Source organism: Biomphalaria glabrata, chromosome 12, assembly GCF_947242115.1.
Source record: "Biomphalaria glabrata chromosome 12, xgBioGlab47.1, whole genome shotgun sequence".
NCBI lineage: Eukaryota > Metazoa > Mollusca > Gastropoda > Planorbidae > Biomphalaria > Biomphalaria glabrata.
Window position 1 is genome coordinate 13,128,688 of NC_074722.1, and position 14,934 is coordinate 13,143,621.

General features: G+C 35.2%; 1 protein-coding gene and 1 long non-coding RNA gene across 2 annotated transcripts in view; one reads left to right on the plus strand and one right to left on the minus strand.

Moving 5' to 3' along the window:
- The window catches only part of LOC106063955 (chitotriosidase-1-like), a 34,187-nt gene extending 26,229 nt beyond the window's left edge, over positions 1-7,958 (minus strand). The window contains exons 1-3 of the mRNA XM_056007227.1: positions 7,898-7,958; positions 4,118-4,172; positions 879-1,044 (exon numbers count right to left, since the gene is read on the minus strand). Of these exons, the coding sequence (XP_055863202.1) occupies positions 879-1,044; positions 4,118-4,172 (221 nt within the window). The 5' untranslated portion in view covers positions 7,898-7,958. The remainder of the gene's footprint in view (positions 1-878; positions 1,045-4,117; positions 4,173-7,897) is intronic.
- Positions 7,959-10,084: 2,126 nt separating this feature from the next.
- Positions 10,085-11,787, plus strand: LOC129922051 (uncharacterized). The gene is made up of 2 exons (XR_008774055.1): positions 10,085-11,212; positions 11,252-11,787. It is a non-coding gene; the product is annotated as an uncharacterized LOC129922051 (long non-coding RNA).
- Positions 11,788-14,934: the final 3,147 nt, after the last annotated feature.

Genomic DNA, 14,934 nt, shown 5'->3' on the forward strand with positions numbered 1-14,934 from the left:
TTTCCTGGCAAGCTGCATTTAAAGGGAGATAACTCAGAAAATCTTATTTGGTTGGCCTTTTAAAATTGTTAGGGTAGCAGTTATTGACATTCTCAAATAAATGATGCTAAAAATGGTTGCCTTGGTTAGGGCGGCCATATTTTTTATTGTATAGTATTTATCTTTACCCTCCCAACCATTGTTATCCATTTCCTATACTTGTTATTACATTAAATATTTATATCTTTCGTATCTAGTATATAGATCACATTCAAAGACCGCATCACAAACCAAGAGGCTAGAGACAGGGTTACTGCAGCGATCGGACCCCATGATGACCTGCTAACAGTCGTAAAAAACGCAAGCTTAAAATCTATGGCCATATTACAAGATCTATGGGGCTCGCAAAGACCTTCCTTCTGGGAACAGTACCAGGAAAAAGAAGAAGAGGCAGACAAAGAAAGCGATGGGAGGACAACATAAAAGAATGGACAGGCATACCATTTAAAGAGGTTCTAAACAAGACTAAAGACAAGAGAAATGGAGAGAGACTTGGTGCACCGTCTAAAAAAAACTCCCATAGAACTTAGTGTCCAGTCTATAAAAAACATAGAACTTAGTATCCAGTCTATAAAAAACATGAACTTATTTTTCGATCTATAAAAAAAACAATATAGTGTACAGTCTATAAAAAACAGAACTTAGTGTCCAGTCTATAAAAAAACATAGAACGTAGTGTCCAGTCTATAAAAAACAGAACTTAGTGTCCAGTCTATAAAAAACAGAACTTAGTGTCCAGTCTATAAAAAAATAGAACGTAGTGTCCAGTCTATAAAAAAAAACATAGAACTATGTGTCCAGTCTGTAAAATAAAATAAGATAATAAATAAGCACATTACTACTTATTAATCTGCGGGTGAATATCAAGTCTCGGACTCCCATAAGGCAAGATAATACTGTAGCCAATAATCAGGTAGTCACATAAACTTGGGTCAACATTGTCTGGTTGAAAAGAAACCCTGGCACTTTTAGATACACGCAAATAGCAATGTGTCTGACAGCCACCTTGAGAAACAAAAGCATTACATAAATTATTAAATAAAACTGATACCAAGTAATAAATGAAAACACAATATTATGCATTTCTTTTAAGAAGTCCAAGCATCTAAGTATTCCAAAATTCCAAATAAACCTAGTAGTCCAGATATTCCAGCAGATTCCCTTCATGTTTCAGTAGTCTAAGCAGTTCCAGTAGCCCTATAGAGCTAGTAGTTCTTGTAGTCCCAGTAGATCAGCCGTTATAGTAGTCCAGCAGTCTAAAAACTAAAAAAAAAAATCTGGTAGTGCAGAAGTCCTAATAATAAAAATAATAATAATATTTCTTAATAGTTCCAATATTTCTATAATGCTAGTAGTCACAGAGGTCCGAGGAACCAAGTATTCAATGTACACCTTGTAGTCTAGATACTCCTCTAGCAGTCATAGCATGCCTAGTACTTCCAGTCATCCAGCAATTCTATTACACCTAGTGGTCAAAGTAGTCCTATTCAACAGTCCTAGTAGTTCGTGTAGTCTAGTAGTCCTAGTTGTTCAGAATACATCTGCACTAGTATTCTCAATAGTCCTAATATTCCAACAATCTTTGTATTTCTAGAAGTCGCAGTAGTCAGGCGGTCCTAGTATTCCAATTGGTCAAAAAGTCCAGAACTCCAAGTATACATAATAGTCCCAGCTGCCTTTTCCTTATAGCTGCATGAGTTCTACTTTTCCCTCTAGCTCTAGTATTTCAAGTAAAGTAATTATTTTAGAGATTTTAGTAGTCCTACTAGTTCTAATAGATTAGCAGTCCTAGTAGTTGCCGTAGTACTAGACTAACTAGAGGTTTTAGTGTTCCAGCATTTCTAGTTTTCTTAGAGTTAAAATAATTGTAAAATGTTTGACATGTTTCTGATGTTCTTTCAGAGTTGAAGATAATCTACATCCTAATCACCATCGAGACAACCAAACGACAGTCCAGCGTGCATACCACATGACCAGACATGAAGTCCAGTAGTACTAGATGTCCCTATAGTCCATTTAGAAATCTTTGCTTCACACATTTTATTCCAACATTTAAACATGTTCGCAATTCATTTAGTAAACCTCTTATAATTTTAAGTAGTCTGTCTTATTGTCTTTCTGTCAATCTATCTCGCTTGGATCTAAACAAATTACAGCCATTTGGAATGTTATTCTAAGACCTTTTAAATCTCTTTGTAATTATTCACTTTGTCCCGATTGAATTATTCCTTTTGCTCATTTGTATTTCACTATCCTGTTATGATTAAACTTCAATAACTTTTTGTTTGTTATCAGAAAAGGCTTTATTTTGGTATTGAATGCATGCTGTTTTTACACAACACAAATTAAAGTTAATGAATCTAAAAATCATTAAATTTTAAATAATAACAATAATAATCTTTATTGTCCGTGAGGAAATTTGTCTATCAAATTGTTTCTATTTGATGATTTGATTGCCAGGGGTACAAAAGAGTGTTTATGTCTGTTTGTCTTTGCTATCGGTGTCTTGTATCTCTTTTGTGATGGTAAAATCACAAAATCCTGACCCAAAGGGTGATTTTTTATTTCTAGAATCGTTTTTGCTTTTTTATGGATGTTCGTCTCAAACAGCTGCCCAAATAGGGTTTGTTTTTACCAATGACTTTACCAGCAGCATTTAGGATTTTATGGAGTTTTTTTTTTATTTCTAATGCTCAGGTTGTCATACCAGGGTGTCATATTAAAACTTAAAATATTGCAGATGTGAGCGTGATAAAACACAGCCAAAGCCTTTTCACAAACATTGAACGAGGACAGTGTTCTCAGTAATCGCAATCTTTGCTGCGCTTTTTTGCTGATATAATCAGTATTTGCAATAAAATTTAATTTGTTGTCAAGGATAGTGCCAAGGTATTTAAAAGTTTGCATTATTTCAATAGTTTCTCCAGCTACAGAAACGATTTCATTTTCTTTCTTTTCCCTATGAAAATCAATTATCATTTCTTTTGTTTTTTTGACATTTAATAATAAAAAAATATCTTTACAGTACTTTTCAATGTGTTCTATTTCTCTGAAATACTCATTTACATCTGAGCTCTCTGAGAGCAGGGCAAGAAGAGCCACATCATCAGCGAATTTGGTGAAGGAGCAAAAAGGACCATCGGATTGAAAATCATTGGTGTACAAAGTGAACCACAATGGCGATGTCACAGCCCCCTGGTGCGCCCCTGTGCTACCTATTCGTGCATTTGATATTACTTTGTTCACCCTAACCCTCTGAGGTCTTTGTGTCAAAAATTCATTACCCCATAGTATTATATATTCAATGCTTTTATTTTTTAATAAGTAAATGAAGTTGTATGGTATTAAAAGCTGATGAGAAATCAATAAAGAACAATCTTACATAAGTGTTAGATAAATCCAGATGTTTGTAGATACAATTTAAAATATTTAGGATGGCATCGTCTACACCTTTTGGTAAGCTAATAGTAAAGGGTCCAACTTACTATTCAGAAGTAACATTTGAACCAGTTTTTCTAAACATTTAGACACAATGGAAGTAAGTGAAACAGGTCTAAAGTCATTCATTTCCTTTGGTTTGGAAACCTTTGGCACAGGTACAATTATGGACAACTTCCTCACAGATGGTATCTCCTGGTTTAATAATGAAGTGGAGAAAATCCCTAGGAAAGGTTCAGCTAGTTGTTCAGCAGATTTTTTTAAGATTCGCCCTTGTATACCATCATGCCCAGCAGCTTTCATTGGGTTGACGTTTTTGAAAATGTTGCAGACTTGGTCTTTAGGGGTCAATTCAACGTTAGCATCGTCAATTAGGAGAGAAAGAATTAAATTAGGGAACCTTAAAGCTGCTAAAGAAACGTACAATATATGAGAATATTCACTTTGAGGCAAGCCTCCACATTAGTGTTATATATAGTGCACGTTGTACTTGCTTGTTGAGCATTCGCTAACTTATTTTATATTGAATGTTTAAAGTATTTTTTAACTTCATTGACAATAATTTAGAAGCCCGTAAAATTTCATTACAATTTTAAATACTTTATTATAAAATTAGCAATTAGAAAATGTAAATACATACTCTGAGTCAAATGTATCCAACCTAATAGAATGGCGATAAAGACAGGAATTTTCATCTAACAAAGAAATGAACAAAAACATGGGTGCTATATTCATTAAATAAATTTCTGTTTTCTTACAATATAACCTTTTTCTGATGCATTTATCTTTAATTCACTACTGAAATTGTTAACATTGCGCTCTGTAACTATGACCATTTGCTAGTGATAAGGAAGGTAAAACTACTCTTTAAGAAGACTTCTACTTCTAGGCTACCAAGAACTAAGCGAATAAACGTTAATCATGTTGGTGATCCAGAGAAATCTGCACGTTTTGGGGAGTGTAACAGTTCATTTTGGCATGTTTGTGACTAATATTGTGTTAGCCGTGCCATGAGCAGAGGAGAAAAACTCTGAACTCTGTGGAGGATGTAGAAGTTTTTGGCGGTCGTATCTGAAGTCGACTCAGTAGAGAGAGGACTTATAAGACATATTGCATTTTAAGACATAACGTATTTTAGTGACTATTTTCAAAATTTTTTTGGGGCAGTGGCATATTGCTGGATATTATTACTCTTCTTGATTCATAATGTTCATTAAACTACATTTTGTAGAACGACTATGGGTCATTTCGTAGAACTTTTATGATTCATCACGCAGAACGTATATGGTTAATTTTGTAGAACGAATATAGGTCACCTCGTGGAATCATTATTGTTTATCTCGTAGAATGACTGTAGTTTACCTCTTTAAAAAGTTGATACTTTAAGTATACGAACTACGGTTCATCTTCTTATTAATAATAAATAATTACCTAGAGCTGCTATGGTACATTTCGTAGAACGATTATGGTTCATGTCGAAGAACAATTATGGTTAATCTCGTAGAAGGATTAATGTTCAACTCGTAGATCGATGAAGGTTCATTATGTATAACGACTATGGTTCATCTTTAAGAATGACCACGGTTTAGCTACTACTATTTATCTAGTAGAAGAATTATGGTTCATCTCGTTCAAAGACAGTGGATTATCTCATAGAGCAATTTTTCATGTGACTGTAAAACACTTTTCAAGGGGTATCTTGCCTATAAAAAGGAAGAGGATTGATTGTAAAGCTAGCTACCTCGCTTCACTTAACAATTGCTACAGAAACCGCGAATAAATCAAACCAACTAGAACTTGTCCAGAAAGGTTCCTTTTCGAAAGAGTCTATGAGCTGTACAAATGAAAGCCCTCTGGAAGCTAGCACACCGACAAACCTTCTGGCGACCAAGACCTCAACCAGGGTAGGGACCTGGAACATCAGAACCCTCTAATATAGTGTAATCGATGTGGCAATGAAGTTATCCCTTGTGACTAGTCGGATTAAAGTATTGGCCGTTATAGGTGTCTAGGGGATTTATGGTTTGAGAATCCACACTTGCACATATAAACTACAAGCACAGCGTTATAATGCAGGCAACAAATACTATATTTAGACGCAAAATTATGTACAGTTTATTATACAAAGGATAATTAAAAGGTAAAATGCTGTACAGTTGCTAGGATGGGATCTAGCGTATTTACATGTAGGAGACTATCATCATCAGATATTAGAACCAAGTGGTCTGAGTGTCATTAGGCTGGTTGCTTAGCTTTTGGTCCGGTGCTGCACTGATGAGACGGGTGTGGCTGGTACTGATGTTGTCTGCTGGTGGGCTGGCGTAGTGGATCCAGGCTCCGGTTGCAGTCCAACTTGTATGGTTGCATAGCTAAGCTGCGTCTACCAATCAGTCAAGCCAGTGACGAGTCTGTGACTAGCGTTGTTACTTGGACTCTTGAAGGATGAGTAGGACTGATGTCTACAGATCTGGTGCCAGCAAATCTGTTATCATCTTTAGGTTGCTAAGATTTCAGGCAGATGTTGCCTATAGATAAAAGCTGCAACGATATGATGTATGCGTTGGTTTAGCCATAATGATAACACTGGGAGGTAGATGCCTTTCCGTGAAGGACATCTTCAGACTGATGTATAGAAACTATAAGCAAGTTTCATAAATATCAAAGGGAACTAACAAATGAATATAGTGTACCATCAAGGAAGATAACAATAATAATGGGGACTCCCATAAAGGGAAATAACAAACAGTAATAAGTGATATATGATAAGTAATACAAGTGATGTCCACCCGTCACGGTGAATAGCAAGTACATACACCGCTTAGATAAATGAGATGAAAGGGAAAGGGAGATCAACGACTGATACTCGCCCATGCTCTCACATAAGTAAACATAGAGCATCAGTAAATACATACTTAGTGATAAGACATGTTTACAGAAACGTGCTAATAATTCCCTGCCAAGGAATTAATCAATGATAATATATTGAAGGCTCGTGCTGAGCGTTAATATATCTGCGATAAATTGATAATAGTTAAAGAGCTAAATACATCTAGTAAGAATTGATAATAAATTCTAGTCCAGATGGCTTGAACATTTAGCCACAAAAGTAATTATATAAAATATAAGTGTACAGTAATCTACTTACATTATCCATGATAAGAAAGCACAAATATGTACACAAATAATGTAGTAATAAATGCAAAAATATATAGATACATTACTAAGTAAAATGGTTCTCAAACACTTTACTAAGTCACATACCACCAATCCAAAGTGAAATAAGGGAATGAAAATAGTCCAGAGCTCAAGCAAGAGATAGATGTGCTCCCTGTCAGCTCTCCAGCGAGAATGAGATCGGACGATGAAGTCTTGTCCATATACACGTGGTGAGGGGGGTGAGGCGGGAGATAAGTGCAAAGGTGGTCTCGACTATTCGGCGTCTTTGACAAAGGGGTCCACGCTTGACTGTGACAAGAGTTTCCGGGAGATAGACATTGCGCGAAGGCTCGAGTTGAAAGTCCAGGAAATCAGCCCAGGTGGTCAGGTGGGTTATGAAGGGGAGATTATCAGAGCTCGGCAAAATCAAGGGAGATTATACCTTGATAATGGCTAGTGCTCGACGAACAGCGTTGCCCGAGGCGTTGAGTTGAATGGGTACTTTGAAGTGACCAGCCGCTCCCGGAAAGGGGGGGGGTCAACGGATGTTTTCCAAGATAGATGGAGTCTAGTGTGGCACGTGTCAAAGTGGGGATAGTAAATGTGACATCGATGCCGAAGGAGGTGGGGTTGGATTGGAGGGGTGGTGGCTGTGTTTTAGCGCTTGATCGCTAAATTAGTAAAATTGATGATTTATAGCGTGCAAATAAATTAATTAAATGCTTAGACCTGAGTGATACCTTCAGTGAGCTAAAACGGTTCGTCACATCCCTACACTTTATATATGTTAATTTGAGTGAACATTTTCTTAAGCAATGCAGGCTGAGACGTGTAAGCTAATCAGTTTGTAGCATAAAAATAGTATTGACAGGGAGGAAGTCTTATTTCATTAGTACTGTCTGTGATAGCGGGGCATTGAAAAAGTGCATAAAAATAAATGTATATTAACTTTAAAAAAAAAAATAAAGCAGAGTTAAAAACGGATATTGACGGCTATTCTTCAGTTTTTAGTTTGCAGCCCCCAAAATTGATTTTTTAATCCACAGTCTTCGAGTTCAATGTAATATATATTTAAAACTTTCTCGAGTGTTTTTTTATAGTCCCAACATTTCTCCATATCTTTCTCTTCTTTGTTTCTAAAGTACCGTCTTGAACATATTCTATTTAGAATAGTAACCTTTTTTAAAATGTAATCTAAGAGGAAATTACTTTAATTTGGAATTTTTGTCTTCAAGGCGATTTCAAAAGAAAGTTTTCATCCTACCTTTACGCCAAAGAAAAGTTTAACGTCTTTAAAACAACACTTGTCATGCTCTTCAACGTCTAATACTTATAATAAAAGCAAATGAAATGAATCAAATGAAGATTACAGATTACAGCAATGATTATAAAAGACGGGGATAGTTGGGATGAAATTTGTGCTATCGATTATAGAAATGATAATTATCGACTAGGAAATGTTAGAAGGAAAATAAATATAATCGAATATAACATTTACACTTGTCTTGAGTCTCGGAAAAAAAAAGCACCTGATAAACTATAAATACTTATATCATAACAAAGCCATTAATTGTATAATTTGATAGTGTGTAGGATTAATATTCTTAATTAAGCGCCTGATGGTTAGCTCAATACAGAGACATAAGCGTAATTACGACATGATTAGAATGATTTATTTGAATTCAATATAAGCTTTAGGTACGTTCTATAATGGAATCTGTTAAAAAATTATGAGTTTTCTAGTTAACTTAATAGGCTTATAATTATTAATTAAAATAATGTCACGTATGTTATGCAGGCAATAGTGTTGTTAGGGATTTGGGGGCCAGGAGTGGATTGACATTTTTAGGGGCCCCTGCATTTTGACATTCAACATCATGTCATGAGATAATAGACTTAATAAATATATAACTTAATAAATAATATGTAAAACTTATATAGTTTTTACAAAGCTTATATTAACTCAACTCCGTCTGTCTGTCTGTCTGGGAGGATTCTTTTCCTCGTTTTTTCTCCCACTTCCCATTCTCGAGTCTATTTGAAAATGTGCACAAATATTAATTGTCAATGCCAATAATTGATTAATAAAAAAAAATAGCTAATTAGCTTATTAATTTGGGGCCATTAGTTGGAGAAAAGTAAAAAGAGGTTGGTCGTTGCGCTGGCCCCACGACACCCTCATTAACCTTGGGCCACAGAAACGGGTGGCCTTTACATCAACTGCCTTTTATATAGATAGCAAGTTCTGAACGGGAAACGTTACTTTATTAATTAGTGGTAGTTTTGTTTATAGTTTTGAGCAATTTTAATCATTGTGCTACATAAAAGTTTTGTTTTAAAGAAGAAGTGCTTGTTTTGTGTTTGTATAAACTAAATAAATGTTTCAGTTACAAATTTAAATTTTAGAAAATCTCCAATTAATGTATTTGTAATTTATAGTTGAGGATCATCTCATCCGTCCCTTGACTTTCGCCGTGGGTGTGCTGTTGCAGTTCGCGTCACCAAATCCTTTGACTTTTCCCTATCAGCAGCTATTCTGAGCAGAATAGCAAGAGACAGGCCGGTCCATTCATTTATGCTATCCAGTAGCTTTTATTTGGGCCACCTTTTAATCGAGCTTCCTCCACTGAACCTCGAAGAGTTACTTTTTGATGGTGAGTCATGTCTTACAATAGGACCAAAGCAGCTCAGCTTTCGTCTCTTCACAGTATTAAGTGTGTTGACTTGTAAAATTATGTCTTCTCTTCCTGGTATCTGATACTCAGCATTAGTCTGTAGCATTTACTCTCAAAGACTTTAGGATTGTTTTTTTTTTAGTCTAGGCTTTCAGTGTCAAAACATTCACAACCATGTAACAGTATACAAAACCACAATGAGAGAATACAGTTTTATGTTTAATAGGAAGCTGATGTTACACTTTCAGATATTCATCAATTTGTTATTAGCAGCGGATACTATTTAAAACATAAGCCACACCCCATAAAAGTTACATTATACACTCAATATAATGTGAAGCCATTCAATAACACCAAGCACTAACACAACGGCACCACTAGATCGTGTACAATCAGAAAAATGCTAATTTATAAAAAATTGCTTTTTAAGCAGCATTTAAAAATTCAATAAAATAAAAACCAACTTAATTACATAATGATGTTAACATACATGTATACATGAACAAAATTTTATAACTCGCTCCACAATTGATCACAGGCAAGACACATGTTACATTCAAGTAACAAATAATTAAGACTTACTTGTTCAATATTAAATTAATATTATCTGAACAATGTGGCCTAGAGGATGTGCTGTTTCAATAGCCAATGGAATAGGCTCACATGCTCATATAGACACGATTAAAATGAAACTATGCACGGCCATGCAAGACACAGATTCACACCTCAAATACAAAAAAAAAAAAAAAAAACAACAACAAAAAAACACTAAAATTTAAACTTTGTAGTTTTATATCCCCGAGCTCATAATTCGACACCAAAACTTCCTCATTTTTATCAATTAATCTTTTTTTTTTTTTAGTTATATTATCCTTTTATTAGTGCAAAAGAAAAAAAATACTATATTATAGATTTTCGGATATAGTATATAGTCAGTTATTGTAAATAACCAGTTATAAGGATAATCCTATATTGAAGATTACGTTAAAGTATTGCCGATGCTCAAATATTGTTGACACTCAGATATTACTGATACTAGGATTATTTAGATACAAATATCGAAGATACCATGATATGTTAAATACCCAATTATTATAGATACTTGGATATTGTTGATACTTGGATTATTTAGATACAAAAGTTGAAGATACTTGGAATATTTAGATACCAAAAATGAGGATAACTAGAATTCTCTAAATACTTAATTATTGCTGATACTTGGATTATTCGAGTATAAATATTGAAGATACTAGGATATTTTAAGTACTTAGTTATTGTAGATTCTTAGATATTGTTGATATTTCGATTATTTACACACGATTATTGAAGATACTAGGATATTTGAAATACATAATTTATGTAGACACTTGTATATTGTTGATACCTGGATTATTTGGATACAAATATTGAAGATACTAGGATATTTTAAACACTCAATGATTTTAGATACTTGGATATTGGAGACTGGACGAATGGGCCCCATGATGACCTTCTGACCACTATTAGGAATCGTAAATTCAATCCGTATGGTCCTACATCGCTACCCTCAGGGCTCTGAAAGACCAATCAGCAGGGAGCAGTACCAGGGGTAAGTAGGACAGACAAACATATACACAAAAAATAACAATTCAAAACCCGAATTAAAAAAAAAATTGAAAGACTAATTGATACATTTGAGGGCAACTTTAAAAAAAAAAATATTGTTTTCATTTCTTCTGAAAATAATTAATTTGAGCTCATCCCTCTTTCCCACTTCGTACAGAAGTGACCGTTCTAAGAGATCAAAACAGAAGTGACCATTTTAAGAGAAGTGACCTTTCTAAGAGATCAAAACAAAACGATTTTCTAAACATTTCTGTCAAATAGTTGTGAAAAGAACGTTTGAAACATCAGGAACACAAATAGTTGTGAAAAGAACGTTTGAAACATCAGGAACACAAAAGTGTCAAACTAGTTTTTTTTTTTTATTAAAGACAAAAAGCTTCAGTTTTGTAATCTTAATGTAATTTGAGCGCTACACACCGAATCGCTCCTGTATTGCCGTTCAGTCTATGCAGCGATTGAAATACAACTACATTAGAGACAAAGATTATATAACGAAGAGTTTTATCTATGGCGACTAACTATAAATAGCTGGATTTTTAGGGTGTATCCGGTGTATAGGATATAAGACGTGTGGATCATCTAAAAAAATGTTTAAACGCTTACGATAGTTTTTCTTATCACAGTTAATTTGTTACATTAATTTTAATTGTATTCTACAACAGTGATAACAGTTTTTCTTTATCTAATTTTCTTCTGTTACTATAGTAATAAACAGCGTTGCCTAAACCAACCCTAAGACTTCGAAATGCAAACAAAGAGGAGATTTCTGTGTTTAAAATGTATCGTGAAAGGCTCCAATTTATCCAATTTATCCAATATTTTAACTTTGTGAATAGAAATTGAATTAGTAAAAATTATCTTTGAATAAAAAAAATTCAAACTTTTAAATTCAAAATGTTCACCTTTGTTTCCTCAGTTTTCATTGGACAAAATGTTTTTTAAAAAATGTATTTATTTACTTCACAATGAGAGTCTTGTCTAAAGCTGGATTCAAAAAAAACTTTTTGTGCCAATACTACAAAATTTTTACATTTATTTTTAAAATTAGTATAAATAAATAAATAAATTAATATATACATATATACATATATATATATATATATACATAGATATATTTTTGTAAAAATAACAACATGCACTATTTAGGAATATATCTGGAACTACTTGTATGTAGACACTTATTTAATGAGTGCTTCCAGTGCTCTAAGAGCCGACCTTCTGTTACCATCAGTTGCTATGTAGTTTCTCTCTGTTGGAAAACATGTAACGTATTTAGTAGTCTAGTACAATATTTAAAAAAAAAATGTTTGAATAGTCGAGCAAATGAGAGAATAGAGACAAATTTAACTCTTTCTCTCCAAATTAACGGTACCATCGTTGATTTAACCCCATTAAACTCATTCAATTAATATTTTATTTTATACACTTTAATTTTGTATTTTATAAAAAGAACATGCATTCTCCTCTAATTTTATACCAAAAGTAAAACGTTTTCTGATGAGAAAGAAAGATGCTATTAAAGTTTTAAAATAACAGGGTAGAATGTCAAATGTGAAAAAAAAAACTATCTGTCAGAACGTGGAAAATAATTACGGAGATAAAGAGTTAAAACATTTCACATTAATTAAAGATTAAAGTAGGTAGGAAGCTTAAAGTAATTGAAAGTCCCAATCTATTCGGCCTACTTCTATTTTATTCGTCGTATGGAGTGGTTTTAAGTTAGTACATTGGAATACATACTCCAGGTTTACATCTTGAGAAGAGGTAATCAACTTCTGCCTTCCTCTGAGTGTTTAACAAGTCATGAGCTTAGTGGCTACTACAGAAGCCATTATCATTTTTATCATTTACACTAGTGGACAAAGAAAGCGGTGAGTTTAAATCTGAATGACTTCAATAACTTCTAAGAGTTGTCTAGCTCTGAGTCTTTGCAAATAGATTTTTACGACCAGATCATGGAATGAATACGAGCATAAGGTGAAGAAAGAAAACGTTTCATGGAAACTTTCAAAGAGTCCATGAGAGCGGTCAACACTGACCCTGCCATCGTGAAGACATAATGTTTGAAACTTTCAAAGAGTCCATGAGAGCGGTCAACACTGACCCTGCCATCGTGAAGACATAATGTTTGAAACTTTCAAAGAGTCCATGAGAGCGGTCAACACTGACCCTGCCATCGTGAAGACGGAAGCACGTAATAATAGCGTCGTGGCGTCACGCCTAAATAGCTGAGGACAAGTAAACAGCCGTGGTAGGGACAAGTAAACAGCCGTGGTAGAAACAAGTAAACAGCCGTGGTAGGAACAAGTAAACAGCCGTGGTAGGAACAAGTAAACAGCCATGGTAGGAAGTTATAAAACAGTCATAGTAATAACAAGTAAACAGCCGTGGTAGGGACAAGTAAACAGCCGTAGTAGAAACAAGTAAACAACCAAGGTATGAACAAGTAAACAGCCGTTGTAGGGACAAGTAAACAGCCGTGGTAGGAACAAGTAAACAGCCGTGGTAGGGACAAGTAAACAGCCGTTGTAGGGACAAGTAAATAGCCTTGGTAGGAACAAGTAAACAGCCGTGGTAGGGACAAGTAAACAGCCATGGTAAAGAAAAGTAAACAGCCTTGGTAGGAACAAGTAAACAGCCGTGGTAGGGACAAGTAAACAGCCGTGGCAAAGAAAAGTAAACAGCCATGATAGGGACAAGTAAACAGCCGTGGCAAGGACAAGTAAACAGCCGTGGTAGGGACAAAGTAAATAGCCTTGGTAGAAGCAAGTAAACAGCCGTGGTAGGGACAAGTAAACAGCCGTGGCAAGGACAAGTAAACAGCCGTGGTAGGGACAAGTAAACAGCCGTGGCAAGGACAAGAAAACAGCCGTGGTAGGGACAAGTAAACAGCCGTGGCAAGGACAAGTAAACAGCCGTGGTAGGGACAAGTAATTAGCCTTGGTAGGAACAAGTAAACAGCCGTGGTAGGGACAAGTGAACAGCCGTGGCAAAGAAAAGTAAACAGCCGTGGTAGGGACAAGTAAATAGCCTTGGTAGGAACAAGTAAACAGCCGTGGTAGGGACAAGTAAACAGCTGTGGTAGGAACAAGTAAACAGCCGTGGTAGGGACAAGTAAACAGCCGTGGTAGGGCAAGTAAATAGCCTTGGTAGGAACAAGTAAACAGCCGTGGTAGGGACAAGTAAACAGCCGTGGCAAGGACAAGTAAACAGCCGTGGTAGGGACAAGTAAACAACCGTGGCAGAAGAAAAGCGCTGGAAAAGAAAATCAACAGTAAATTCGAATAATCTGTTCATTTGAATATTCAGTGCTTATTTAGGTTACAGCAGCCGCATGGGGAGACACAAAACTGCAAGGCCAACTCTCAGCCCCCGTGGCTGACAAAAGAGGTAATTATCGCATCCGGAATGGACAAGCTATGTATATGAAGACTAACTTAACTTAACTAATCATCTGGGAATAACCGCTTACTATGACGCTTGAGCATTCATTATTGTCTACCCAGTCCATCAGCCCATCTGGGAGTAGGTACAACTATAAAGGACAAATGCAATGCTAATGGATAGCGACTTAAATCCGTTATTGTTATTTGTTTCTTTTCCCATCTTGCCAAGTACATTCTCACTCCCTATTCTCTTCCCTAGTGTTTTAAACAACAGACACAAAGGTGTAATAGTGACGGGTGAATCAAAGAACAAAAAAAAAAGGGGCGGATCAACGTCACTTTAAATATACTAGGTTTAGGATTTATCTAGGTGTCATTCTGATATAAAAGGTTTCTGCTTTATCTAGGTGTCATTTTAATATACTAGGTTTCATGCCTATCTAGGTGTCATTTTAATATACTAGGTTTCAGGTTTATCTAGGTGTCATTTTAGTATACTAGGTTTCAGGTTTTTCTAGGTGTCATATTAATATACTAGGTTTCAGCTTTATCTAGGTGTCATTTCATATTCCCCCTACTTCTACGCTCAGAAGTCAGTGAGATAAGCTTATAGCAGTGCCCTCAATTTGAATGGG